This window comes from Oenanthe melanoleuca, chromosome 5, assembly GCF_029582105.1.
Source record: "Oenanthe melanoleuca isolate GR-GAL-2019-014 chromosome 5, OMel1.0, whole genome shotgun sequence".
In the NCBI taxonomy this organism is placed as follows: Eukaryota; Metazoa; Chordata; class Aves; order Passeriformes; family Muscicapidae; genus Oenanthe; species Oenanthe melanoleuca.
Genome location: NC_079339.1, coordinates 50,361,008 through 50,387,218, shown reverse-complemented (window position 1 = coordinate 50,387,218; position 26,211 = coordinate 50,361,008). Strand labels below are relative to the sequence as shown.

At 41.6% G+C, this 26,211-nt stretch overlaps 3 protein-coding genes and 1 non-coding gene across 11 annotated transcripts in view; 1 reads left to right on the top strand and 3 right to left on the bottom strand.

Annotated features, from left to right (window-relative positions):
* TECPR2 (tectonin beta-propeller repeat containing 2) overlaps nt 1-4,036 on the bottom strand; it is a 41,609-nt gene extending 37,573 nt beyond the window's left edge. Inside the window, exons 1-2 of one of the 6 annotated variants that reach the window (XM_056493562.1) lie at nt 3,902-4,036; nt 2,211-2,359 (exon numbers count right to left, since the gene is read on the bottom strand). The gene's annotated coding sequence lies outside the window, so the exon portion shown is untranslated. Of the gene's footprint in view, nt 1-2,210; nt 2,360-3,561; nt 3,880-3,901 lie in introns of those variants that run through there. The other 5 variants (XM_056493558.1, XM_056493560.1, XM_056493561.1 and 2 more) reach the window with 5 other exon arrangements.
* CINP (cyclin dependent kinase 2 interacting protein) lies at nt 3,994-10,853 on the top strand. Of its 2 annotated transcripts, none has more exons than XM_056493567.1 (5): nt 3,994-4,068; nt 5,301-5,469; nt 6,659-6,785; nt 8,320-8,449; nt 9,877-10,853. In XM_056493567.1, exons 1-5 carry the CDS (start codon nt 4,062-4,064, stop codon nt 10,077-10,079), a joined length of 636 nt encoding a protein of 211 aa, XP_056349542.1. In that variant the 5' UTR covers nt 3,994-4,061; the 3' UTR covers nt 10,080-10,853. The 2 variants fall into 2 exon arrangements, with proteins under 2 accessions (XP_056349542.1, XP_056349543.1); XM_056493568.1 differs by lacking the exon at nt 3,994-4,068 and adding an exon at nt 4,530-4,548.
* A 2,044-nt stretch (nt 10,854-12,897) lies between these two features.
* Nucleotides 12,898-23,674, bottom strand: ZNF839 (zinc finger protein 839). Of its 2 annotated transcripts, none has more exons than XM_056493565.1 (8): nt 23,021-23,674; nt 21,226-22,131; nt 19,219-19,470; nt 18,415-18,507; nt 17,927-18,079; nt 16,677-16,817; nt 15,879-16,017; nt 12,898-14,269 (listed from the first exon to the last, which is right to left on the bottom strand). In XM_056493565.1, the coding sequence occupies exons 1-8, from the start codon at nt 23,564-23,566 to the stop codon at nt 13,284-13,286; spliced, it is 3,216 nt and encodes a 1,071-aa protein (XP_056349540.1). In that variant the 5' UTR covers nt 23,567-23,674; the 3' UTR covers nt 12,898-13,283. The 2 variants fall into 2 exon arrangements, with proteins under 2 accessions (XP_056349540.1, XP_056349541.1); XM_056493566.1 differs by having other exon boundaries at nt 21,226-22,128.
* A 998-nt stretch (nt 23,675-24,672) lies between these two features.
* On the bottom strand, nt 24,673-24,746 carry TRNAI-AAU (transfer RNA isoleucine (anticodon AAU)). The gene has a single exon. It is a non-coding gene; the product is annotated as a tRNA-Ile (tRNA).
* Nucleotides 24,747-26,211: the final 1,465 nt, after the last annotated feature.

Below are 26,211 nucleotides of genomic sequence, written 5' to 3'. Positions count from 1 at the left end.
TTAAGTTCAGCTAACATATAAGGATGATGGTAACCACTAAATATGGGATAACCACATTTTCTTGCATCTGTAAACTTGTCAAAGTTGAGTTGAAATGCAGTGTTTCTTTTCATCTGCCTAGTGAAAAAAACCATAAGGACTCTGACACTGAACAATCCATGTGATGTATTTCTTCATCTTTCTGCAGCCTCTACCCTCAGTCCAACCAGTGCCCAAGAACATGAGACATTCACTGTCAGTGCTGTAAAACCAAAGCAACAGACTAGCATTTGTGCTCCACTCCTTAATGTCCCACAACCCAAGAAAAATGCAGCTAGAGCTACATCTGCTACACATTCAAATAACAAACAAAAAATTTGAATAATGTGGGAAGAAAGAGGATAGTAAAAACTAAAGAACTCCTATTTTGACAGACAGGAAAATATCCATGTAGCAACTGAATTTAGAAAGATAAGTAGCAAACAGGAAAAAAGGACCATATGTCCAGGTTTCCTTTTAAGGATAAGAAAATATTTTCATGCTTTTGAGCAATACTGTAAATATACTTAGGAGAAAATATCTAAGAACAACAGAAATAAAGAGTCTGTTTGCCTTCTCCAAGAAAAACAACGTAGTCAGAGCTCATCACAGTAATAACATACTGTCACCTTCAGAAAAAGCTGATCATGAGGAATGCAAAAATATAAAAAAATTTAATTAAATCCAGTAATTTTTCTCATCTCTACAGCCTTGACAAGAACATTTTGCAGCAGTAGCTGCTGCTTCTCCTCATGGGTGACTTAGAAACATGGAAAGGAAGAGAAGCTTTCACTTCTCGAATTTTATTTTGCCATGAGCAAGTCTGATTAACAGAATGGTATAGAGTCTTGAAGTTTTATAAGACAAGAATTTTGGGTATCTGTCGACAGGAAAGTTTTTTATGGTTAAGATTTTATTTATTTATTTTTTTGCTTCAACAGAGTTAGAACTTCCTTAGAGAAATAAAAAACAGAAATCTGACAGTTGAAGTTAGAAATGCTTCTAAATGCTCACAATTACTCTGTGAAGCACTCCTACTGCAATTCATGATATGTCCTATTGTGCCTAGATTTTAATTCTCTAAGGATGGAAAATGTTTTTTGTTTAGCAGCTTTATAAATTGATTGCAGTGTGTATCAACTAAATTAGAAAAAAAATATATGCTGCTCTAGTTTAATATCTCTGTTTTTTTCTTTTCTCTAATAAAATAAAATCCAGTCTTTGTCCTGAGTCACATTTACTAATCTTCCTCTGTCTAACCTCAACTTCTACCACTACTTCTACCCAGCTACTGCCTCATGGATTTCACATATTTTGGTTTTTAGGTTCCCTTTGTGACTCTTGCAATTTACATCTGTCAGTATTCAAAGCTGCTCTTGTAGCTGGAACCATCTCACACTCCTCAGTTACCAGAGGACCTTCCAAGCCCTCAGAATTCATCCTCTTTCTTAGTTTCCATCACTTATTCTTCCAGCTCAACTAAACCATTAAAAACAGAGTAACTGATTACCAGGTATGGAAATGTGCAAATTTGTATTATCCAGAAAAAGACTTTTTCTTTTTCCTCTACAATACTCCTATCTACTACCTGATGCATATTTTGGAAGTTTACATTTAACTTTTAAAAAAAGAAAAGGAAAGTTTGATTTGCTTTTTTTCTTCCCACCCACAAAAAAACATGAGAGGAATTATTTCTTGTCATATATGAAGATAAATTTAAAAACTCTGCTGTTAGGTAAGGGTTTTTACTCTCTGTAAAATTTATATACAATCTCTGATGGCAAAGTAGTAAAAAAAAATAAAAATTATTCGCTATAATCCATTCACCCTGTACAATTAAAAAAAAAGAAAAAAATTACATGAACCATAATTTCTTTACATTGTACACAATGTCAAAAACATAAGTTTCATCTTGAGTGGTTTACAGACTAACAAAATATTGCTTGTGCAAAAACATATAAGTAAAAACTCAAACCCGTATTTTTATTTAAAATACTACTAATTAAGTAATTTTATCTACACTAACCAAATGTATAAGGAACTAGAAGATTTCCCATACATTCAAAACATCTGCACAAATGCCACAATTCTCTGCTTTTGAGCCTAAAATCTTTAATATCCCTCTAATGACAGTTGTGTATCACATGTAGTCTGTAACAGCTTTAGGATTAATTGTTATCTGTTTTTCCTACCTCATTAAATAAAGGCAAAGAGTGGATATAATCTATTTTCTCACGCAGATTTTGGAACTGGATGCATGTGTTCAGTCTGTGTCAGCCACAGTTATTCTGAAGTACATAACAGCTGTATAGGGCAAATCAGCTTGTGCTAAGCAGCTGTCCTGCAGCAGAGATAAAGTGAAAAAAAATACCACATCAAAAACAATCACCAGAGTCCTTCCTTCTTAACTCTCAGACCTCACAAGCTCTTCAACACTGCATTCAAGGCCATGCTTTGAAAAGTAGCTTTTAAAATGTTTTTCTGGTCTTAGAAACAGGAGTAAGGCTCAATGCTGCCTAATAGGGGCAACTAAAATGAGAGATAATCCTATGGCTCAGCAGGCAGGCAGTGGCTAAAGGTTCAGTGCCAGGATATGCCACAGATAGACTGCAGAAAACTAAAGCTGCCACTGCATTTCTCTGAGCCCAAGGGTTCTGTTTGTACTAGCAAGACAACAGCTCCGTTTTTTTTTTAAATCATTGACACTAAAACTTACATTTAAGTTCTTTCAGAGCACAAACTTCCATATGACCACAGCTAAACACAACAGTCTCTGTTCTTAGTTAGATCCTGCCAACTAAAAAGGAAAGCAGTTTTCTTTTCTAATACTTCTCACACATTCAGCCCCAGAGCAGGCTACCCCACTGTCCCATCTCCAGAGCTCTTCACAGCAGAATGCTGCCAAGCAGAGCAGAGAACACAAACACACACCCCACCAAAGGAGCTCTGCTTCCATGTGTCCTGCACACAGGCAAATAGCCAGCTGGCACACAGCTCATGGTTACCTGATTAAAGCACACTTGGCTTTACACAATTCATGAAATGTTGCAATTTTTGCTCAAATGTTTGTTTTTTTTCTTCTCTGTGACATAATAAAAATAAATTACAAAACAAAACATTCTAGAGGAAAGAGGTGAAAAGGGTAGCAAAGGGGAATCTACAGTCACTTCATATCCTTACAGATATGGGAAAACTCAGCTGTATCATGCTGATGGTCTTGTGACACCTTATGAAACATTCACAGAATCCTAGAACGATTTGGGTTGGAAGAGACCCTAAAGACCATCCAGTTCCAAGCCTCCTGCCATGGGTAGAATCACCTTCCACTAGACCAGGTTGCTCAAAGCCCCATCGAAGCTCGCCATGAAGGATGGAGTATCCACAGCTTCTCTGGGCAACCGGTTTCAGCTATCACAGAGAAGAATTTACTCCTACTATCTAACATAAACCTGCCCTTCTTTCACTTTTTAGCCATTCCCCCCCCCCCCGTTTTAATCTCCCTTCCTCAAATGTATTTCTTAAATATACTCTATTGACACATACTCAGGTGTTTCAAACCGCTCCTTCACCAGAGATGCCTTCTCGCCCCTGGGTGGCTGCAGCCCCTGACAGAGAAGGGCAGAGCCAGTGGCTCCCGGCCGGACACACACGGGCTGCCTCTCCTTCCCGCCGGTTTACCTCGGCTTACGCCGGATTTACCACCCAGACCCAGAGCCTCGGCAAGGGGAGGGCGATGAACAGCGGCCGAGCCCCGCCGGAGCCCTCACCCCTCACCGAGCGCTGCCCGCGCCCCGGGAGCGCCGCCCGCAGCAGGCCCCGCCCGGAGAGGGGAGCGGGACCGGGCCGGCCCTGAGGGTCCCCCCGGCTCCGCGGCTGCACTCACCGCTCCGGGGCGCGGGCGGCGGCTCAGGGAGGGCGGCGGGGAGCAGCGTCAGCGAGCCCCGAGGCGGCGGAGCGGCGGCGGCCCCGGTGCCTGCGCCGCTCGGGGGCCGGGCTGGGCGGGGCCGGACGTGAGCGCACTTCCGCGGGGCGGCGGGGTCGCCATGGCGGGTGAGTGACGGGGGAGCCGGAGGGAGCGAGCGGGGGCGCAGCCAGAGGCGGGGTCCTGGCGTTGTCTCAGCAAACTAACGAGGTTTAGCGTGTCCGTGCTGCTCTGCCAGCCCTCTGGGCTGATACTGTCACACCCCGGCGTGCGCCGTGTCCGGCACCGCGCTCGTGCCCCGGATGGAGCGGGACCCTCCCATGTGTTTTACCAGTTCTCTGTATAAATATCTAAAGGGTGGGTGTCAAGAGAATTGAGCCAGGATCTTCTCGGTGGTGCCAACCAGCCGGATTAGAGGCAACGGGCAGAGCGTGATGTACAGGAAGATCCACCTGAACACGAGGAAGAAGTTGGTTACTGTGCAGTGACCGAGCCCTGAAACAGATGAGCCAGAGAGGCTGTGGATCTCCTTCCGTGGAGATACCCGAGAGCCGTCTGGGTGCAATCCTGTGCCGTGTGCTCTGGGACGGCCCTGCTTGAGCAGGAAGGTTAGACCAGCCACCCACCGTGTCCCTTCCCAACCTGACCCATGTTACGATGGTGTGTGGACTTTACATCTTAGGATGTGATGAACTCTTTTCAGGCATCTCTGTGGACAAAAGTTAAAGCCAGCAAACATTAAGGCAGGGCGTTTGGCTTGTCTTTGAGCCCTGCTTTGGCTGCCAGGGCAGAGCCTGAGGTGTAAGCATGGGGCTGCTTTGTGTGATCAGAGAACGTGCAGCGGGTTCTTGCAGCTCTCTGCCCTCCAAGGAGACACCGTGGATGAGGGCTTTGTGCTCAGCAGTAAAGCACCCACCACTTCAGCAGGACCCAGCCTCTCCCCAAACTCTTGCAGCTCTCATGTTGCTGTGAATTAATTCTGACATTCATGGCATGAGCACTGCATGCATGCACAGTAACTGCTGCTGAGATTTCTGTCTGTCATGCACTGCATTGGCATCTGATTGTCATTTGGTGTCACACGACTGCTAAATCTGCCAGCACTACAAAGCCACTGCTGTCCGTGCTGCAACTTCACATCTCAGAATGTGCTTGCATTTGTTTAATAATGTGGTTTTCTTGCAAATAGCAACAGATGAAGAATTAGATTTCATGACCAAAGACAGTTAATGTAAATTCCATTTTACTTTAATCAATATTTACCAGTAAAGCGAGGAAATCCTTCACACAGATTGCTGCTGGACACTGATTTATTTCTGTATGCTTTAAATGGCTTCAATATCTTTATTTTCTCATACAGCAAAAAGCCCTCCTGATAGTACTCCAAGAAGGCCTGTTTTATCTGTCAGTGCAAGAAAAATTAAAGATAATGCAGCAGACTGGCATAATTTAATGATGAAATGGGAGAGACTGAATGATAATGGATTTACTACAGCAAACAAAATAGTCAACATGAGAATCAGTGAGCAGTAAGTATGCTAATACACATGAATAAAGATAGCATAAAGATTGCTTTTATTGAGAGATTAATCTGCTTTCTTCACTAGAAAGTTCTTTTGGGAGATGGGAAAAAACATGTCACAGTGGATAAGCTAGTTCTTAGATCAAACTCAGCAATTACATTTTTTGGTTACATAAAATTCATTATTCAAATAATGTCTCATAGAATAATGATATTTGCAAGAAATGTGAAATGTGTATTTTACTAGTCAAACATAACATATTTTAAATACTTATATAATGTATCAAATTAAAATCTGATTCTATAGATTCAGCCCATGTGAGTTGCTTTATTCTCTTGCATATTTTACAGTGAGGTGTAAAAAAACTCAAGTCAAAAGTTCAGAAGATTTTAAGAAAGAATAAAGTTTTAACAATGATGATTTAAAACAAAACCAACAAAGAACCAACAAAAATACCACACCACAATCACCATTAAAAAAATGAAAAACAGAACAAAAAACACAGAAAAACTTTAAAAAAAAAAAAAACTGCTTTGGTAGAGCTTTTATTTTCATGCTATAATGAAAAACTTTAACTAACAAGGCTTTGAACAGCTTCTGCAGAGTCCTGACAGCTGAACAGGGTTTGTCTGACAGGGTTCTGACAGGTACAGGCTGAGGAATATTTTACTGTAATGGTGCCAGATGTTGCTTTTCCTCTTTAGCAACTCTCTCTCTGGTCTAAGTTTACAGCTGGTGTGGGAAAGTCTGCCAGACAGGGCAGGTGTCTGTACATTGGCTGCTCTGGGATCACAGATAATGTTTTAGCTTAAATTTGCACAAAGGGGAGTTTGTGGTGAGGCACCAGATTGTCCTGCAGAGCAGCTGAAGCTTGGACATACCTTGTTGATGAGGAGAGAACAAGCTCCAGCACAGGGCCAAGGTAAAGAGGGAAAAAGTGTTATCTTAACAGCTGCAAATGTTTTTTCAAGGACATATTCTAAGGTAGAATAGTTCTGTTTTTCTCTGAAGATTATGGTATTAATTCCATTTGCTCACATGGCCATCTATGCTTTGTGCTATTTTTGTGTAGGACTTCTCATGGACAGCCTGTGAGTGAGAGATTTTGTAGGGTCAGACCACAGGGATTTTAAATCTGCACTGCTTGAGTAAACCTATATGAAGTGGTTTACATTGCCTTATGTTTCTGTTTTAGATTTCAAGACAACAAACTGGAGATAGCATGTGATAACAATGCCACAGAACTTGAAAAGCCAACCCCAAAGTACAATGAAGAGCTGGACAATTGCTGTGCAGAATTACTTGAGACTTTAAAGCATATGGTAAACTAATTTTTCAGATATAGTCAATATGAATCAATTCCAAGTGTGCTCGAATAACAAGGAAATGTCCTGAAGTATTTATTGTAGACAGAAAATAGGGATTTTCATTCATAGTTCTTTGGCTTCAAATCTAAATGAATATAAATCCAGACTGCACCATTTGTTTGATTGATTGGTAAATTTGAAAGTTGGCCTTTCATCTTCTGTCAGCTTATAGTTCTACTCTCCACTTTATAAAGTGATCTGGAAACAAATTGGAAAACAAAGAATGCATTCCAAAGTTGCAACTGTTTTCTGTTTCTCATCCTGAATATTCCCTCTGTTTAGAACAAAAGAAACAGCAAAGCATAAAGCAGTGCTTTACCTGCCATCATATCCTTCCAGCTGTCTTTGATCAGACATAATGCATGCATATTTTTAGCCTGCCTGCCTACCTGTATTTGCTGTGCAAATCTCCTTCTTTGGAGAGTGGAGTAAGATAATTATTATGTAACCCACCTTTTTTCTGGATACCTTGCTAGGAACTAATGTCAGCTGTCAGTTTGACAGGAAGCAAACATTTTTTTCTGCCAGATACTGTAATTTAAAATTCTTATAAAAAGTAACTTTTACAGCCTTTTGCCAAAGTGTAGGCCCATTAAAAGCGTGATAGATCTGGTTTTTTATATAGACAGGATATAGTCCTGCAGTATTTAGAAAAAGCAGGAAACTCACTAGAGTTCCCTCAGATTTTGTTCTGTGGGGAAAATGTTTGGGGATTTTCTTTTTCTTTTTTTTTTTTCCTGATATACTTCCATATTCAGACTACAAATGCATTGATCAAAGTTTTTACTCTACCTGAGTAACAGGAGTCCTAGCAGCCAGAGTTAGATTGGATACTAAACATAGGTACTATGACCTAATTTATTTTTCATTCCCTGGGAGTTTAGAGTTTCATAGGTGTATCTGTGGTTTAGCTGCTTGATACTGCTTGCAAGCTTCATTTTGGTGTACATTTTCATACCCAAATGCACAAAGTCAGATGAACATGAAGGAAGTGGATGGAATGACCTATTTTTTTGAAGCAGGCTGTTAGATCAGCCTAGATATATTGTCAGTAGTAGCTTGAGCTGCTTTTCTCACCTGCTGCTGATCTTTTGCAATTAAAGACATCTTGATATGGTAATGTAAGAAAATATCTTGTGCTATAGGGCTTGTGCTGTACTGGTGTGATGTTTTTCACTGGTGCAAAATTGCTGTTGGAAAAACTAGGGAGGTGAAAAAATGAGAGGGCTTTAGTATTTTTCTACATGTGGAAAATAAAAGAATGTCTAAAACAGAGTCATATCTGCAGTGTTGAAAATTTCAGGGTGTCTCATATTAAGTCTTTATATAGATTCCAGTTTTGATTCCTGTTTGTAGTTAAAAAATGTGAGTTGGAAATGTTAGTATTAAATAGCCTTCATAAATAGTGGGTTGTAAATAAAATGCTTAAGATTATAGTAGCCTAATGTTCCTGAGATATTCATTAACGTTCCATATTCATCATTTTCAGACAAAAATACAACTGAAAATGGAAAAGCTTACTTCAACTACTAAAGCAATCTGTGACTTAGAAACATTCCACCACGGAGCTGGGAATTGCACAGCACCCTTCTTCCATACATGGCCCACATCATACTTCTGTAAGTAAAATATTGATTATCTTAGCTAATTACATTCTGTCATCAGCATCATCTGATTTATGATGGAAAAATAAACCCTCTTATCTGGATGTCTTGCCTGAGAGGGAGAGAGTGCTGTCTTCTTTACAATTGACTAATCAATAAACACATGAATGCACCACTTGGTTTTGGGTTACTGCTGATGACTGCCAAGCATTGTCTGACATGCAACAATTACAGCATAGAACTAAATTTGTCAGCAGCTTACAGTGTCCAAGCTGCAACAGCCACATCCTCTGCAGGCAGAGATGTATTTGCAACTTGCTGATGTTAAGCTGCAGGCTTAACTACTTGACTTGTTATTTGACACTGAAATTAAATCCTTGAATGCAAAGAGCAAGCTATACCTCAGTTAATTCTCAAGCAGCCAAAGAAAAATATCTCTGATGTCAGTGTCAATCAAGACAAGTAAAGAATATTAATTCTTTTTGCATTCACTTGATGGCAAAAGGTACTACCTCCCAACTGGTATTACCCCAGTTTTAAAACTGTCTGAATTCAAGAGAAGCCTGATTGCATGCAAACCAACAGCCTTCTTTGTGAAGTGAAAATCATACCTCTATGAAGCTCTGCTTCTTAATTCACTACCACAGTTTAGCAGGAATCTTATGTATTCGTTTCTGCCAGCTTAAAAGAATAAGAAAGACAAAGACAACTGCTGTCAAAACACTCATTGTGACTGAATCATTTAATGATGCTGTCTACTCCATGAAAGACTAAATCCTTCTGAAGGCAGTGATAGTTCAGGCTAAGTTAGAAGCACAAGATCAGTATATCTTTAAAAATACTTTGTGTGGTTATTTTTTAGGAACTCAAACAATGAAAGATTACAGATACATTTTGACCCCCTTACCTGTTTTACTAACATAAATGGTAACAGTTTTTACAATAAATGCTTCAGTTTTGGTCTGTTGGGGTTTTTTTACTGTTGTTTTTCACCATTGAGATTACTCATTGGTGATCATGCATTGCTGAAGTGCATCACAGCATGAGGGCATGCTTAAGTGACTCTAAAATGTGAAGCTTGTGTTGCAGGATAGCATTACCAAATTCTAAAATCAAATTTCAATTATTTGAGAAATAGCTGTAATTGATAAATTTACAGTGGGTCCTGAGAACCAATACCACTGCTTGTTCTGTAATTAAAAGCGGACTCATGTCAAAATTAGCAGTGTGTAAAATATAACCCAAAGCTGAGGAATTGTTTAGCATTTTATATTCTAATGTAAAAACATCATTAATGCTGTAGAAAAAAAGATGGCTAAATTTGGGGAATAGCTTATGTAAGGTAGGTTTTTTTATGATTCACATATTACAAGTATAATTTAGCTTTTAGAGAATTACTGAAATGTTCTGGTCAATGTGCTTGGTTTTTCAATCCATTACAGATGAGGTTTCTCTGAAGCTGTCTGAAATGTACAAGAAGGAGCTACAACTCAAGCAAACAATTGTACAAGACATTGCTCATTCTGCTGATCAGGATCTGATGATGGTGTATTTATCCTCGTGGTTGTACCAGCCTTACATTGAGAACAGCAGCATGCTGCTGCTTGAAGCCATGCTGCTGGAAACAGGACACAGGCAGTGCTAGAATTCCAGAGGTTAGATGGCTGACTTCTAGTGATGCTTTTATGAAACTGAATTGACATATTGCAGGGCTTACCAAATAAGATGATTTTTTGTAAAACTTATTAAGAATATTTTTCTCTATTCATATTCCCTACTTTGTCTCAGCTGATACTCTTTTTCTGCATGGGACAATCTAGTTTTGGTTGTTTTTATTTATTTTAAGGGCAATACAGAGGCTACAGGTAGGAAGCTAAATCATCTGTAGTCAGAAAGAGGTAAGCAAGCACTGCTTGGTCTGGGGGACTCGATGCATGTAGAAGCTACAGCAAAAAATGTTACTTCTTCCCAAGTCTGGACAGCCTAAAATACCTACACGGTCCCTTTTGCCATAGAAAAAAAGAAAACTTCCTGATCTGTCATCAAGGGGTATTTTTTTTTTTTTTGCATGAAATAACAGGGCAAATATTTTTGTACTTACTTTTTAAGTGGAGGAAAGGAAACCATAAAAAAAAAAGAATCCAAAAGGATCCACATAGTTTGGTATGTGATTTTGAAATTCTGTTGCAGACAATAGTGTAAATTCTGGTTTGGTTTTGATTCTGGCATTGTTGGGTACATCACCCTCAAAGAGTGATCCAAGCCTGAACCAGCACCTGGGGAAGTTTTAGTACAATTCAGCATTCTACAGTCATTATACAATAAGGTCTTTTCCCTTTTAATTAACAACTTTTTTTGTTTTTTTAAGAGATGTTTCATGAAAACATCTGTTGAATAAAATAAAACCTGCTAAAGTCAAGGCTGTATCATGTCTTGTTTGCTCCTTGTAATAGAGCTCAGTGAGTTTTTCCTTGGGTTACTGTTGCTGATGTCAGGTGGTTTTGGTTTGAAGGTTGTCCCTCCCTCTGTATTGATGGAAAAGCAGGGTCACTTACCTAATTAGCCCCAAGCTGAAACCTTATAGGCTTAGTAAGGGAAATACATCAGTTTCCTCCAGTAACAGAAGAGAGACATGTATTGGAAAGTTTTCCTGAAATGTTGCTCTGTTGAACAATGAGGTTGTTTCTGGCAGCCAATAAGAGTTCTATTCTTAGCCCACAAGTTCCAGTATCTAAAAAGAAATTCTGCTGTAGATAAAGGAGAGTAAAGTTAGGAACAGCTTTGTTGGGTTTTGTTATTTTTTCAGTGGAAGTGTTCCACTTAGTTTAACAGCCACCTTAATTCATCTGAGTTGGGCCAGACCTGTGTCACTATGGAAACATCTCAGTACTTCAAAAATATTTTCCAGGGAGAAAAGATTGGTTCACATATAGAATTGTTCTTATAAGATGAGAGTAGGTGTATTGTATTTCCCAGCATGGGCAAATTGATAGGGAAGACAAAATTGAAGCAAGTTTTCATTTTTTGCACAGGTGGAAATTGTGGTTTGTTCTCATTTCCTAAGAGGACAAAAGCTCTTCAGGAAGAGGTTTTCACATTCAAGACCCTCTTGCTTATTGTCTGTTGTTGGGCATTGGAAGATTACTGCAAAATCATTGCAGAGATGTTTTGTCATTCTGACTCTAAGCAGTTGATTGTTATATTTGTAGCCCTCAAATATAATTATTAGACAGTCAGTACAAAAGAGTATCATAAAAAATTGCTCACTGCAATCAAAGACTTTGAAAGACCAGCAGAACTTTGCTTTGTATGCTACCTTCACTTACAAGGTAGATCTGTATCCTCTGGCAATTACAATCTCCTAAAAAAGAGGGAAAAAAACCCAAACAAATAGTAACTCAATAACTCATTAATGGACAGTATCTTCCAAAACTACTCATAAAAGGCAACATTTTGGGTAATCAAATTCATCTTCTACTTATGCAACCAGGAAAAAAAAAACACCAAACAAAAAAGCCTAACCCAACTATGTTTAAAGGGACATAGCAGAGCAGTTTATTTAATCTGTAAATTGTCTTCTGTGTAGATTAGATTTTAGTGTTTTTTCTTCAGTTACAATATAGTGAAAATAAATCAGTGTTCATACTCAATTTAAGAACAACTCTCCTGTCCTTGGTAGATTTGTCCAATTGTCCCAGTAGTTGCATCTTTTCAGTAATGAGGTGACACACACATTTTAAGGATATGTTACCACTTTTCAGTAATGTCTGCTCATTTAATGCTGTTCTTTTTCACCTGTTAAACTTCTTGAAAGAAAAGATGGTGCCTTGGACAAGATGATGGTAGGAGGCCTCCACAAAAATATAATCTGATCCAAGGATTATATTTGGAAGCATGACAAAAATTCAAGTAATTTGCCAAGTTTTCTCCCTGCCTAGAGCAACAGTCCCTTTGTATTATGATTAAACAGTACGAGGTAGCGTGGAGTTACTGGGAAGGTCAAAGGGTAGAACTGATAATGGATGCATCATCTGAAAGGGAAAAAAGAGTGTAAGACCAGTCTAACAAAAATAGGCCTTGACAGACTAAAGAAAAAATAATTTGGTACCTTGTTAAGGAAAATTAGATCACTACTTATCCACCTGTCCATTTATGTCTACATAGCTGCAATTTTTAAAGGTGTGGCTGAACATTAGACAAGCAACTTAAACACATTTCCAACTGTTCAGTACAAATCAGATCTTGCTTGAGGCTATTTTTGTCTCCTCAGTAAATGCTTATTTCAGTAAGGATCAGCTAGACTGTCATATTGTTCCCAGAATGCACAAGTGTGGATATACTTAAACCTGCCCATTTTCCCAGGCAGATTGATGTGCATCGAGTCTAGATGCTAATGAATATTCAAAATAGCTTTAAAAAAAGCACAATAACAGTGTTTAGTAATCTCAGTGGCACAGAAAATGCACATTTTTAATATAGCTTTTATTTTACCCATATACAGCTTGCCAGTACACAGCACATCATTGCTGAACAGCAGTACAACATACTGCATTTTGAGATTGCTGGAGAGAAAAGGAATTATGTAACAAAAGGGAACAGTGCAAGTTTTAGGATTGACAAGATTTTCACTTTCCACCCATCCCCAACATATAAAGCAAATAGAACAATGTTAATTCTAGAATTTTTGGTTGCAACGCTGCTAGATTATATAAACATAAGTTATAAAAAGTACGGGGCGTAGAAACAGTTTACAAATAACTTAAATTTCAATTATCTCAGTATTCACATTAGAAAAATATACATTTTATAATCAGTCTTTTCCAGAAGAAAGCTTATAAGTCTTTTTAATTTATGGCTCCAATTCACTTTGTGAGAGCAAAATATCTTCACTTTGGCCAGCTGCTTCCATTGCCAGTAGTGCTTCCACTGTTTCCAAAGGTATCCCTTCGGGTGTGCGGATGTGCATTGTAGTACCATTGGAATCAGTCACAATAACGATGCCTTCTGCCTGAGACAAAACAGTGTCTGGATGAGACAAGATAAGCCCATCTGAAGTCTGAATAAAAATCTGTTCGTGTCCCTGAGACAAAAAATCATGGCTCTCATCAGAAATCTCAAAAGCTACAGTTTCATCTACAGTAACTGTATTTGCCAGCTCTTGTGCTTCCTCTGTCCCACAAGAATATTCACTCTGGTTTTTGAAAGCATTTTCCTGGTTCCCGTGAGCGGACAGGGAGGCTCCCTGGACAGCATTCTGGTGCGACTCAGCCTGAGCACTGTGGGGGTAGTTTATTGGCACAACATGTGTTGAAAAAGCTTTTTCAAGTTCCTGTATCTCATCACTCACATCAGCATTATGGAGTTGCTCAGAACGTTCTTTAATTGCAAAATTAGGGGTTTCTTCCTGCAGTTCATGATATTTTGGACTGTGAGCATTTTCTTCACTTGTTGGTGGGCCAGTGCTCTGCCTGGCCAGTGCCTGCTCTGACACAGAGCTGTGGAGATCAGGAGCTGCCGGTCCCCCCGCCGCACTCCCGCTCACAAAGTGTGCCTGAACCAGCCCAGCTGAGCTGGTTCTGACAGGCAGCACGACTTCAGTGTGCAGCAGAGAAGCTTCACCTGCCACATCTGGTCCCTGCATGCTCACAGGCTGGGGATACTCTATCCTCATTTCCACAGTTTGGGAGGAGGTACCTGAATTTTCACCATCAAGTCTAACTCCTGAATCAGCAAGTGAATTATGTTCCTCTGCTGTCTGTAATGTACTTCCAGTTGTACAGCAAGTGATATGCCTATCTTCTGAAAGCAGGATTTCTCCATTTAATGGATTAAAACCTGAAAAGAGGAAAGAAGTATTATTTTGTTGGGCAGTGTAACATTGCACGCCAAAAAATTATTTTTCATTATTTTGGAGGAAAAGCTAGACTACTTCCCTGCTTTGCTTCCCCCAAATTAGCAAACCTAAAACACCTTACAGGAGTTTCACAGAACTTCCCAATGAAAAAGTCACTATAAATATATCACTATATATATAAAAATATTTAAGGAATTTTTGAATAAAAATATTTTATCAAGTATTTCTACATTAAGAGATCTTATATTAAGAGGCAGCATTTTTCTGTTAATCCTGTAAACACCCTGGGCTGAAAGGCAAGCTCGATTTTTTTCCATCTGTCATGCAGCCAGTAACATTAAAAGAGAAAGACTACCAGGCACAAACAGGCACAGCTGTTTATCCTCATCACTTTCAGTAAGTTGATGGAAGCATTTAAATTTCTGTTTAAATTTCTATTCCTAATCAAGCTCATCCTAGACTCAGACATGTCAACAGGTTACAACATATTAATTAGCTGTGCTAAGAGCCCCAAGAGCACTTTTGTTCTAGCAGTTACTTGACCTGGACCTGACCAGGGTCCCAAACCTGAAAGCAGTTGAACAATAACTACTAAGCTTCAGTAGTATGAGCTGTCAGTCTTTATTATTAAAGGTCAAAAGGAACAAGTAAGTTGGTTTAGTTTTGGACATTTTTTTGTTATGAAAGATACCACTGTACAAAAAAGGAGACCTAACACTGCAGAGAGAACTATTTTTAACATTTTGCACTGTAGACTAGCAAACACCCTACTAGCAGGTACAAGCAAAGCATAATTTTGAAAACTCATAGCCCAAAAGAAAATCATAGTGCAGCAAGAAGTAAGCATGGTCATGCAGAGAGCCTTTCAGAGAAACAAAAGCTAACAGAGGGAAACAAAAATAACCACTGACTGAAAGACATGCAAAGGGCAAAAGCAAAGCCACTTACAGCAAGACCAAAACAAGGTATTTACAAAGTGGATGGTACTGATAGACATTTACTGATAGAGATTTACTTTCCTTTCACTGTTACCCTGCTAACCTGAGGGGCAGAAGGATGAAACATGAAGGAATAAGAAGAAAGGCAACCACCTGTGCACCTGTGGTGCAAAACGGTGCCTCAATTCCAATACAAGATGTATTCCAATGATGGATACAGGACAGCCTACACCAGCTCTCCCTTTTCCCCAAGTTCCACAAAGCTCTGGTAATTCTGCTATTGTAGCTGCCTGGGGCCAAGAGGAAGGACATGCACTCTGCTTCCTCTTCCTCTGCTCTCCCACAGCTGACACAATGTCATGCATCCAGAGGGACAGGACAGACAGGAAGCACACAGCAGAGGACAGTACTATGCTCATAAGTAGTATCAATAACTGATTATCATGCATCCAGGATTGAGCTACTACTGTCTGTATCATCTGTAATTTTTCCCTCCTCATGAGGTCTTTCCAGTTAAACAGCTGCTTTTGAAGGACCTGGGAAGCAAGTTAAGAAATGAAACTGTAAGACAAAAACCACAGTAGCTTGAAGAACAAAGATTTGTTCAGCTCCTCCATGAACAGAACAGAACTGGAAAATCTGAAGAGGTTACCATCTTTTTCAAACAGTGTACACAAATTCCCACTCTTTTCTTTCACTTCATCTTGACTGGCATAAGCATTGTTCACATTCTCTGTTACATCTTCTAACTTGGTCCTTTTGGCTGGTGGCAACAGTTCTTCCCCTGAGCTCTGTCAATACAAGAGATTATTAACTGCTGCCCCTGTAACACTTGACAATCTTGGAAAAAGATAACTGTAGGAACATCATGGCAGTGAACTGATGATCCTTGAAAACAGGATTTACACTAAAGGTCTTCCTAAGAGGTAAGGATTTAAATACAGCCCTCACACTTCACCAAAACTCCAAGGGAGTGGAACACAGCTCTCTGCTACAGTTATAAACAGACTGAAGCTCATCGACTGACTTGTCAGAAAGAAAGACACTGTTTTCATGCCTCTCTATCCACCACCAATTAGCACAGCAATCACTTCTCCAATGTCTGAACCTGCTGTAGGTTAGCCCATTTCCTCTAACACAATCTGCAATCTGTGGAGCCCCCAGTTATCAGCACCTCAAAGAAGTTCTTTTGTCCCTGTATCAAAGACCTGTGATACTCTGTCCTGAATGCTACCAAGTGTCTTCCCAAAGCACATACTTAGTGTGCTAGTTCATATGCCGTGCTATGATACTACAGCAGAGTCCTTTCAGTAGTTCTGAACACCACAAAAGCCTTATTTTAGCAGGCCTCAGATAATACCAGCATGATTTTGTAAGGAATAATTATGCATTTTTAAAAGTTTTAATTTGTCCAAGTTTCACTGTTAATTTTCACAAAGGTGTTCCATACCTCAGCTAACCGTTTTTGTCCCAGTATGTCCACAGGCACTTGCTCACTAACCATTTTAATTACACATTGTGAATAAGAGCCTGCACCTTGCATCTTCTGTTCTCCACTGAGTATTTCTGTGATTCCTAGAGATTCAGCAACCTTCAAAAACACATAAAAGGAAAAAAGTGAAAGTTAGCCTCTCAATCTGAGTACATAAATGCTGAAATACAGATTAGTTTTCTTAAAACTGAGCTAGAACTAAATCATGTCAAGCCTGACAATCACCTCAGTTCAATGCAAGTATCTAGACTCCCATGTTTTCTCCTAGCCTTCACACTGACACATGACCTTCATCTGAAGGTGACTGTTAAGGCAAACTTGAAAGAATTATGGTTATATATAGAATCCAGGGACAGTTACTCAGAGGAGTGTTTAATAAAGATTATTGAGGCTCTCCATCATATAAAAAACATTTAAACATTTCCTGTTTAGAGTATCTCTGCATAGTTAAGGATTTTCCCCCCTCCTCACGTTCCATTCCTGTGCTTCATCCTTACATAGGTGTGCTACTATCCAGCTTCTCAAGGCTAGGTTGTTTTGGGGTTTGTTTTGGTCCTGTTCTTCTTTTTTAAAGAGTGTCATTCTAAATTAAGAATGCACATGAACACAGAAGAGAAGCAAGAAAGAGGTTCCATCTGTCTTTCCAGATAGAGCTCCATAAACAATGAATCTGGAGTCACTGAAATAATAGTTTGCAATTTTATTAATGTAGTTACTACGTTTCATGTTTGCTAGTGTGACTGAACTGCATAGATGCATTCAGATTGCCCTCATTTGGCAATGAAATTACTTACCTCTTTAAATCAAGGTCACTCATTTTAAATATAGATGGCCCTCCCTTCCTGATCAAACATCAGGATGTACTTTTACTAGTGGTTAATGCTAAATAAACCTTGCAGTATCATGCAGCCTCACACTATCCCAGGTATGAAAGGCAGGTATCAGCACTGCTAGAATTGGTTTTTATCTTCCTAGTTGTATCCACTGAAATAAACTAGAATTGTAGTTTTATTATGGATTTATTTTTCTTCTTGGTAAATTGTTGGATTTTTCACAATAATGTCTATTTTTGCTAATTAAAAATCATATTGTTTTCAAATGAATTTACCTGCACAAGAAAGCTTACCAGAGAAAATTAAAAATGCAAGGCATCTAAAATAAAGCAAACAAACAAACCAATCATAGTTCCAAACACAGTGTTTTATTACCTTAGCATCTTTAATTTCAACAGGCTGTTGGCAATTCACAGAATCAGAATTACTGAGGTGATCATAAGCCATTTTCTTTACCATGTTATGCAAATCTTCAAATTCCCTATACACATCTGGAAAGTAAGCTTTGGCTGGATGTCCTTTTTCCACCTAGGAATAAGACAGGGATAAAAAAGGACTTGTTTCTCCCACCCTATACTTTAAAAAAAGATTAAATTAAGATCAGTCATTTTTGTGCTGTTCAACATTTTAAAATAGAAAACATTCAAGTCAAAAGACTATGGAATATTCAAAATATCACTGAGCCAGGCAGCAAAAAGAAAGGCTTTGAGTTTTGCCCATGTAAGACTGAAGTGATGTGTGGAAAATCTACATGCTGCATGATATTAATTTAGGAAATTCAATTATGTCTCTAAAGGAATTTTTTAATGTATACTAATGGATGTATCCCTAAAATAATTTAATATTCTTATGTAAAAACTCACCTTCATCAACAGAAATTCATACACTGTAACAAGCTTTGTAAGACGTGGGAGAGCCAGCTCCATTAAGTCTTCATTATCACATTGTTGTATTAGCTGTCAAAATCCAGAATGAGATTATTAGGAAAAAGCAGCCCACATATTATGCACCCCATTTTCAGAACATAAAATATCACTACTTTTTCTTGAAAGATATGCTGTATGTTTAGGCAGCTTTAAGAATAGATGCAAACTAACTCCATAATGGGGTAAGTTGCAAAACCTCAGAATAGTTACTACTCATGTACAGACAAAACTCAGTCCCACAAATGTTGGCAATTCATAGAAAGAACAGCAAAGTCAGTAGTTTAGTAGCCATAAAGGATCTATAACACACAGAAAACAAAGAACAAGTTGTGTTACCTGGATTTTAATCCCCATTCTATCCTCCCCCAAGACCTTTTTTGTGGGTTTGTTTTGGTTTTTTTATTATTATTTCTTTCACTGTATTGGAGGAGATATGCAGTAGTAGCTAATACCTTTCCTTATCCAGAAAAAGTGTAACAAGACTATATCTACATGTCAAAAATCCCTTTCCAAACTGAATTCCCATTTTCTGTTTCTCCAGTGTTCTGTTGGGAGTACTTTTTACTTAAAAGATAATTTAGTGTTTTCTTCTTAGAAGCCATCTAAAGCTTCTAAGTCTTATGTAAAAAAAAAAAAAACTTTTTAAAAAACTATTCATTGAAAATAAGTGATTTTAAAAAAGAGGGAGGGAAATAGGGCAGAGGAAAGTACTTGAGAAGTAATTGCAGAAGAGAACCATACCTCTTTTAACCTAGCTTTTCTTCTGAATACATTGTGTTCTGCTGACACACTACTAAGTGACTTTGAAGGGGACTGACCAGGTCTGCTAATCCTTCCAGAACACCTGGATCTTCCACCCATCCTGGGTCGACCACGTCTCTTTGGTCGTCTGGGTCTTCCAAGTCCTTTTGGTGCTACAGGTCCCTGGTGTCCTGAACTGGTTTCATTTGGTTGTTCTGCCAGCAAGTGTCTGCTTTCCTCAGATTCTGAAGCCTTAATTAAAAGAAAAGGTATTTATTCACCATTTTACACAGTTTTGAGGATGACCATTTTAGAATTAAATTTGCCATCTATGCAAACAATAAATAGCTTACTGAAGAAATGCAAAGCTGGATACAAGCATAATTTGCAGAGAAAATTGTGGAATAAATCCAACACATTATTAACACTTCTACTTTTGCATCACATATATGCCATTATTTGCAAAGTTAACATTTTTGAACCACAAGATGTCATACAAAATAAAAAAATTAAACATAATGAGAGAGGTATTTTAAGTGGGTTAAATACATTTAATATTTTTGAAGTAAAATATATCCTCTTTAGATAAAGAGATTGTAGAAATAAAACTTAATTAGCAATAAAACATATTCAAAGAATAATTTGTGTTTTGTTGTAACCACGTCAAACTATGAAGACTTTATAAGAAAGACAAGAACTCTGACATCATGAACAGTGACAAGCCCAGTAATTAAATATCAAAATGTACTGCCCAGTTACCACATTTCAAAATCCTGTCTTCTCTAGGAACACAGCTAGGAAGCAGCTTCTGTTATAAGATCACACAGAAAGTCAAAGTACCTTTTATATATTTAAGTTATAATTTCAGTGCAAAACTGTTAACTATTCAAAGCAGTGACTTCTTACTTAAACATCTTCCCTTCCAAGCTAGAATTTCTAAGAATGTTCCACATCTTTCAAGAAATGAGTTTATAATACTACTGAGGTGCATCAAGCTTCTTTGCATAATCTGTACATCTACATCCCAACATTCAGTAACTCCCTACTATACTACTGATTAGGAAAGCTCTATTAAATGGCAAATTTATGTCAGTTCTATCCAGGGATTAAATTACTAAATTAGTTCTAAATTTGACACAGGACTAGGGGTTGAGCATGGGGATCTTGATTGGCTTCCAGTCTGTATCAAACAACTACAATAATTCAGACTTAGGTATTCTGTAATTCTCTTTATCCAGAGATGATAACTGAGTGTAGATGATGAGGGAAGGTTTGTTTGCTGCACTGGCACCTTAAGCTGTAAATTTTCACTTCCTGAGAACAACTTTGCAATTACAAAGACAAGTAATAAATCTGACACCCCTACATCTAAACAAGTACTTTTTCCTAGCCAGCAGCTACATCAGCTCTTGCTGCAAAATGTTAAGAGTCATTTCAATATTAAAAGAGAAACTTTTCTTTGAAGTGACCAGCTTAGAACATCATAGGAAAAAATTTGCAGCTGAGGCAGCTTCCACCCCAGAGACTCAGATTTCACCAGTGTTTCGTGTGCAGCGTTTCAAAGCCTCACTCTGAAAACCTGCTCTAGGAAAAGCTGCAGTTCACTGCTGTGTTCCAAATAAGAGATTTTTCTGTGATGACATTATTTCAGCAACAGAAAATGAGAGAGCAGATGATGTGTTGCTGTCATGCTAAAGGCTGTAACTGAACAACAGTGTTCTTATCCAAATGCAGAAAAGAATTTCATTTACGCAGACAAGGTGAAAACTGTATGTCAGAAACCCAGTAAGAAATGAACACTCAGTGAACATTTATTTGTATGTGTCTGTGCAACAGTATTATTGCTGCAGCACTGCAAGAGACAATTTGATTTTTAAAGAACTCCAAAAGGAAATTTGCCTAATGTAGTCTATCAGTGGATATTTCTGAGCAGAACAAGATTGTGCAGCTACAGAAATACCATTCTACTTTCCACAGAACTGACAGTTTTTCAAAGTAACATTTTACCTGTTCTCCAGACTTTGAATCAACAGTTTCTTCCAGACTGGTAGCTAGTACTTTTTCGTGATTTAAAGTGACAGCAGTTGAATCCAAATGTGCTGGACTCATCAATTCCTCTTCCACAAAGATACTTCCATTAGTCTTATTTAGAGGTATTTTTGGAGGTGAAGACTCCAGCTCTCCATGGTCTGGATTAAGTTTATAATGTCTTGCTAATCCTCCTTTTCCTATATAAGATTTTTCACAAGTCTGACATTTAAACGTTTTGGGTTTCAGATTATAATTTGAAGAACTGAATAATGCATCCTTTCCCTTCACCTTTCCTTCTTCATCATCTTCTATACTCAGCTCAGAGTAGTCATCAGAATCAGACTGATGACCATCAGCCAAATCCTCCATTTTAATGAATTTATAATCTTTAGCTTTGTATTTGGGGGGGCGTGAAATCCGTCCAGAACGAGTTTTCACCTTCAAGGATTTCTTTAACTTGTCATCCTTTTGCTTTTTTTCAAGGCATGGTGTACTTGCTGAAATGGCTGCAGCCACAGTAGGATTAGGAGACCTTGAAGCTGATGCTGTAGCACAAGTATCCCTCTGTCCATTCACCATCTTAGATGGGGGAACCTTGTCCACAGAGACTGAATCATGAGATGGTAAAGGCCTCTGCATAAGCAACTGAACCGGAGACTCAGAAGAACTATGCAGGAATAGCTGCTGCTGCTCAGTTCCTGAAACAGGCTGTATCCTAATTATCTGGGGATTAATAATGCCAAGTCCTGGTATGCTAGAATTCCTACCAACTGGCTGACTCAGCGTTATAGTTTTGGACTGGATTGGTGCCAATGATGTCATTGGCCCTTCAGTTTCCTTCATCTGTCCTGGCTGAACTTGGACACAAATGGCTTCCAGCTGCTTTTGTGGAAAAAAGCAAGAGTTGCAATTACACAAATGCAGTATTAATAAATAAATACAATATTTATCGGGATAATACAGACATGCCCTTAAAGCAAAGCGTGAAGAAACTGCTGCACATCATTAGCTTTCCATTTTAGTGCATCAAAGCACAGATTCCCTTCCTTCAAGCTACGGGTTTTCCTGCACATTATTTTTTGCTGTGACTGCTGTTCAACTAAAGCATGTTAAGTTTATTCTGAGGCCATGTCACAGCTTTGTTTCCTGATAGCAGACCTGTCTGGAATAGCAGAGTCAATGCCATCACCAAGGCACATTCATAACCTTCAGCAAACACCGCACACGGTTAAACTACAGTCTTCTAGATGACACAGGCCAAATACCCAGTCCAGGACATACTACAATGTGAGTTCAGTTCACAAAAACTTTGTGGTGATGTTTCACAGAATCAGATGTTACTGTTCATCCCCCTCACATTTTCTCTGCCTCAGTTCAAATCATTCATTTCACAACCTGCACCCAAATGTGGGTTGAAAGCCTAGGTACTGCCGTCTGCAAGAGGCATGCAATAACTCCCTGTGTATCACCACTTAACCACTACGAAACAGATCTTCTAAGCTGCTCCTGGCTGCACGTGTTGTCAGACCGAAATAGTGACCACGGCAGCTACTAGCTACATTCAAACACGGATCTTCTTAAACCACACTGAAATCTGTGCCTTACAGCCACGGGACGGTAGTCTACACCCGAGGGCAGGTGAGACTGAGGAGAACATAAAAAAAAAAAAAAAAAAAAAAAATTACTAGAAAAGATTAAACCCGCCGGAGCTGTGGCTTTCATCGCCAAGGGAGCAGCGCAACCTCCCTGTCCCCCCAGCCCCCGGGGTTACCTTGTGCGGGAGGAGGCGGGCGGCCGCCGCGGCCCTGCCCTGCTGCAGGGCGACCTGCTGGGCCACGCTCTGCAGCTGCCGGGCGGCGTTCTGCATGATGCCGCCCGCGGGGCAGGGCTGCGGCGGGGGCGCGGCGGTGGCCGCCGGCTTCTGCTGCTCCTGGGCCTTGCTCACTTGCTCGATGACCCGCCGGAGCTCCGCGGGGGCCAGCGGCGCGGCGGCGGGACGGGGTGGCGGGGGCGGCCCCGGGCCCTCCAGCAGCCGCTCCAGCAGCCGCCGCTGCTCGCCGGCGCTCAGCCCCGCGCCCTCTGCCGCGCTCCCGTCCGCCCGCAGGTACAGCGCGGTGCCGCTTGCCGCCCCCGCGCCGGCTTCTAGGGCGGCCAAGCTCTGCACCAGCTCCTCCGTCACCGCCAGCAGCTCCGCGCCGCTGCCCTCCTCTCGCCCCGCCACCGCGCCGGGGAGAGTCCCGTGGGTCCCGGGGGGCTCGTCCTCAGCGGGCGGAGGGGGCGGCAGCGCCCCGGCGCCCCCCACCCCGGGAGCCGCCATCTTGGCAGGCGCGGGCGGGCGGGCGCCGCATCGGCGGCTGCCCCGGCGGTGTCGGCGGCGCGGGCGATGCGCGGGGCACCGGCAGCGCCCGCCGCGCCCCCCGGGGCGGGGCCGCCCGGCGCCGACGGCGGCTCGCGCGGGCAAAAACCGGCGGAGGTGCGCCCGGAGCTCCTGGCCCCGGGTGGGGCTGGAGGTGGGACCCGCGAGCGGAGTTACCATGAGTTGGGTTTCCCCGCTTTTCACGCTGAGTCTGTACCCAGTGTCAGTACGAGCGGGACATGGAGCTCCTAGAGCGGGTACAGTGATGGGCAGTGAGGGATAGTTGCGGGACTGGAGCGTTTGTTTTACGAGGAAAGGATGAGGGAGTCGCGCCTTTCCATCCTCGACAAGAGACAACTCAGAGGGGACCTCATGTCTGCGTATAAATATCTAAAGGGGCTTGTGGCAAGAGAACGGATCCATGCTCTTCTCAGAGCTGCCAACAAACGAGACAACTGGCAGAAACTGCTGCACAGAAAGTTGCACCTGAACATGCGGAAGAACTTAACTGTGCAGGTTACCGAGCACTGGAACAGGTTGCTCAGAGAGATTGTGGAGTCTCCCTCAGCTGGAGATATCGCAGAACAGTCTGGACGCAATCCTGTGCCATGTGCTCTAGGACAAGTCGGCTTTAGCGGGGAGGGGATGAGTTGCGGTCTCCTCCAACGGAACCCGTAGTGTGAATGTGCTCTCCGCCACTCGCTCTCACCGGGCGGGGTTTCGGGCGCGTGTCACGGGAAGGGCAACCCCCAGGGCAGAAAAGAGCCCGAAGGGATCACCTTAGCACGCTGCAGCCGCCCGCGCAGAGACACAAATCCGCGCCCTGCCGGGGCCAGCCGGGCTCCATCAGCCGAGGAGCGCGAATAAAGCTCGGTCCGTGCTGCAGCTGCCCGGGGTGCGCGAGCCCCGCACAGACAGACAGACAAACACGCACACCGCCCCGCCCCGCTGCCGTGCCTTTGTGCAGAGGTCACATCACGTCTCAGCAGAACAGCCGTGAGGTGGGTGGGAATCGCTCGGACAAATCAGAGAAGGGAAAAAATGAAGAAGGAAAAAGTGTAACTTTGTGGCCCGTACGGGGATCGAACCCGCGACCTTGGCGTTATTAGCACCACGCTCTAACCAACTGAGCTAACCGGCCACCTGCTTCACTATCTTCCTCTGGGACAAATAAAAATTGACCAGTTCCAATGTTCCACCCTTCGGCCGAAGCGGCGAAAGCGACGGGCTGGGCGAGGGGGCTCCTCGTCCCCGGAAGCGCCGGAGTCAGGCCCGTGCATATGGAAACACGCTTAACTTCTCAGCAATACCAAAAAGTAAATCGGAAAACTCTTCCCTGCCTATAGAGAAATGGTAGAGAACAAACATAAAGCGGGATCGGGGACAACCCCGCCTTTAAGTCAATAGCCTAATACTTCTTCAAGTTTACTAAGATATGATTCGTTTAATTAAAATTATTTTTAATTAACATTCTTTGAAAGCATCTACTATTCTGTTTAACGCACTATTAGGATCTTAGTTTGCACGGACAAACAATTCACCTTTTTCTAGTGTTTTGATTTTTACTGCATTTGCACAGAAAAGAAAAATTTTCTGCTCACCTTTGGAGCCTACTTTAAAGCACAGGATGCCCGTTCAGCAAGAGGCAAACACCGGGGGGCGGGGTCAGGGAGGGAATAATACAGCTCTCCAAAACGCAGGTGTTTGGAGACAGCTCGGTGAGTAGAACACAGCCCCTGATCATTCCCTGGGCTCTTCTCCATGCCGGTCTGGCGGTACGGCTGCTCTTCCCACTCCGCAGTGGCGCGCAGGATCCGCCAGGGATCAGGCCAGCACCGGGGATGAATCGGAGCCCGCCGGGGCCCTGCTCCAGCCGCGGGGGACTCGGCTGCAGACGAGGCCTGCCGCTGGATTTATGGAGCACATCTTTTGTCCCGAGGGCACCCCTCCTCAACCCCTCACTCACGGGCGGCTCAGCCCCGCCATCTCCGGGCAGTCGGCACCGTGTTGTTGTCCCGAGGCGAGGTACTTGTGGAGTTTACTCTAGTTTGCGCAAAGCAGGGAGCTATGTGATAACCCACGAAAGTCTAGCTCAGTGATCATCAAAACTTTACGCTTGCTATACCTTTTAACAAACAAGGACATCAGCATTCCTTGATTACCGGCTACAAAACTTTTCTGTAATTAGTATTGAAACAACTATTTGCTAGTAGCATCTCGCTTCTCATGCTAATTAGTCCGCAGGCGCAGTTCTTTTTTCCAGTTGAGTCTGGGGTTCCTTTTGGGTACGTGGCCAATGAGTTACGATCTCGCACTGCCGAAACTACGTTTCTCCCAGTTACTGCTCCATTCTCCTGACTACAGTCCTGGTATCTCTCGTCCAGTTCACTTTAGGATTGTCTTTCCTTTTCCTTAAAAGAAAAGATTATCCGAAGGTGCGACACCCACAGCTCTCCCGCACCTAGGCGCGCACCTGGCGGCAGGGGCGGGGCGCGGGCACGCCGTGCACACTGCGCATGCGCCTCGCCGCCGTGCCGCGTGCAGCGGGCCGGGGCGCGGGGCCGGCGCGTGCGCGGTTGCCGGGGCGACTGGAACACATCATGGCG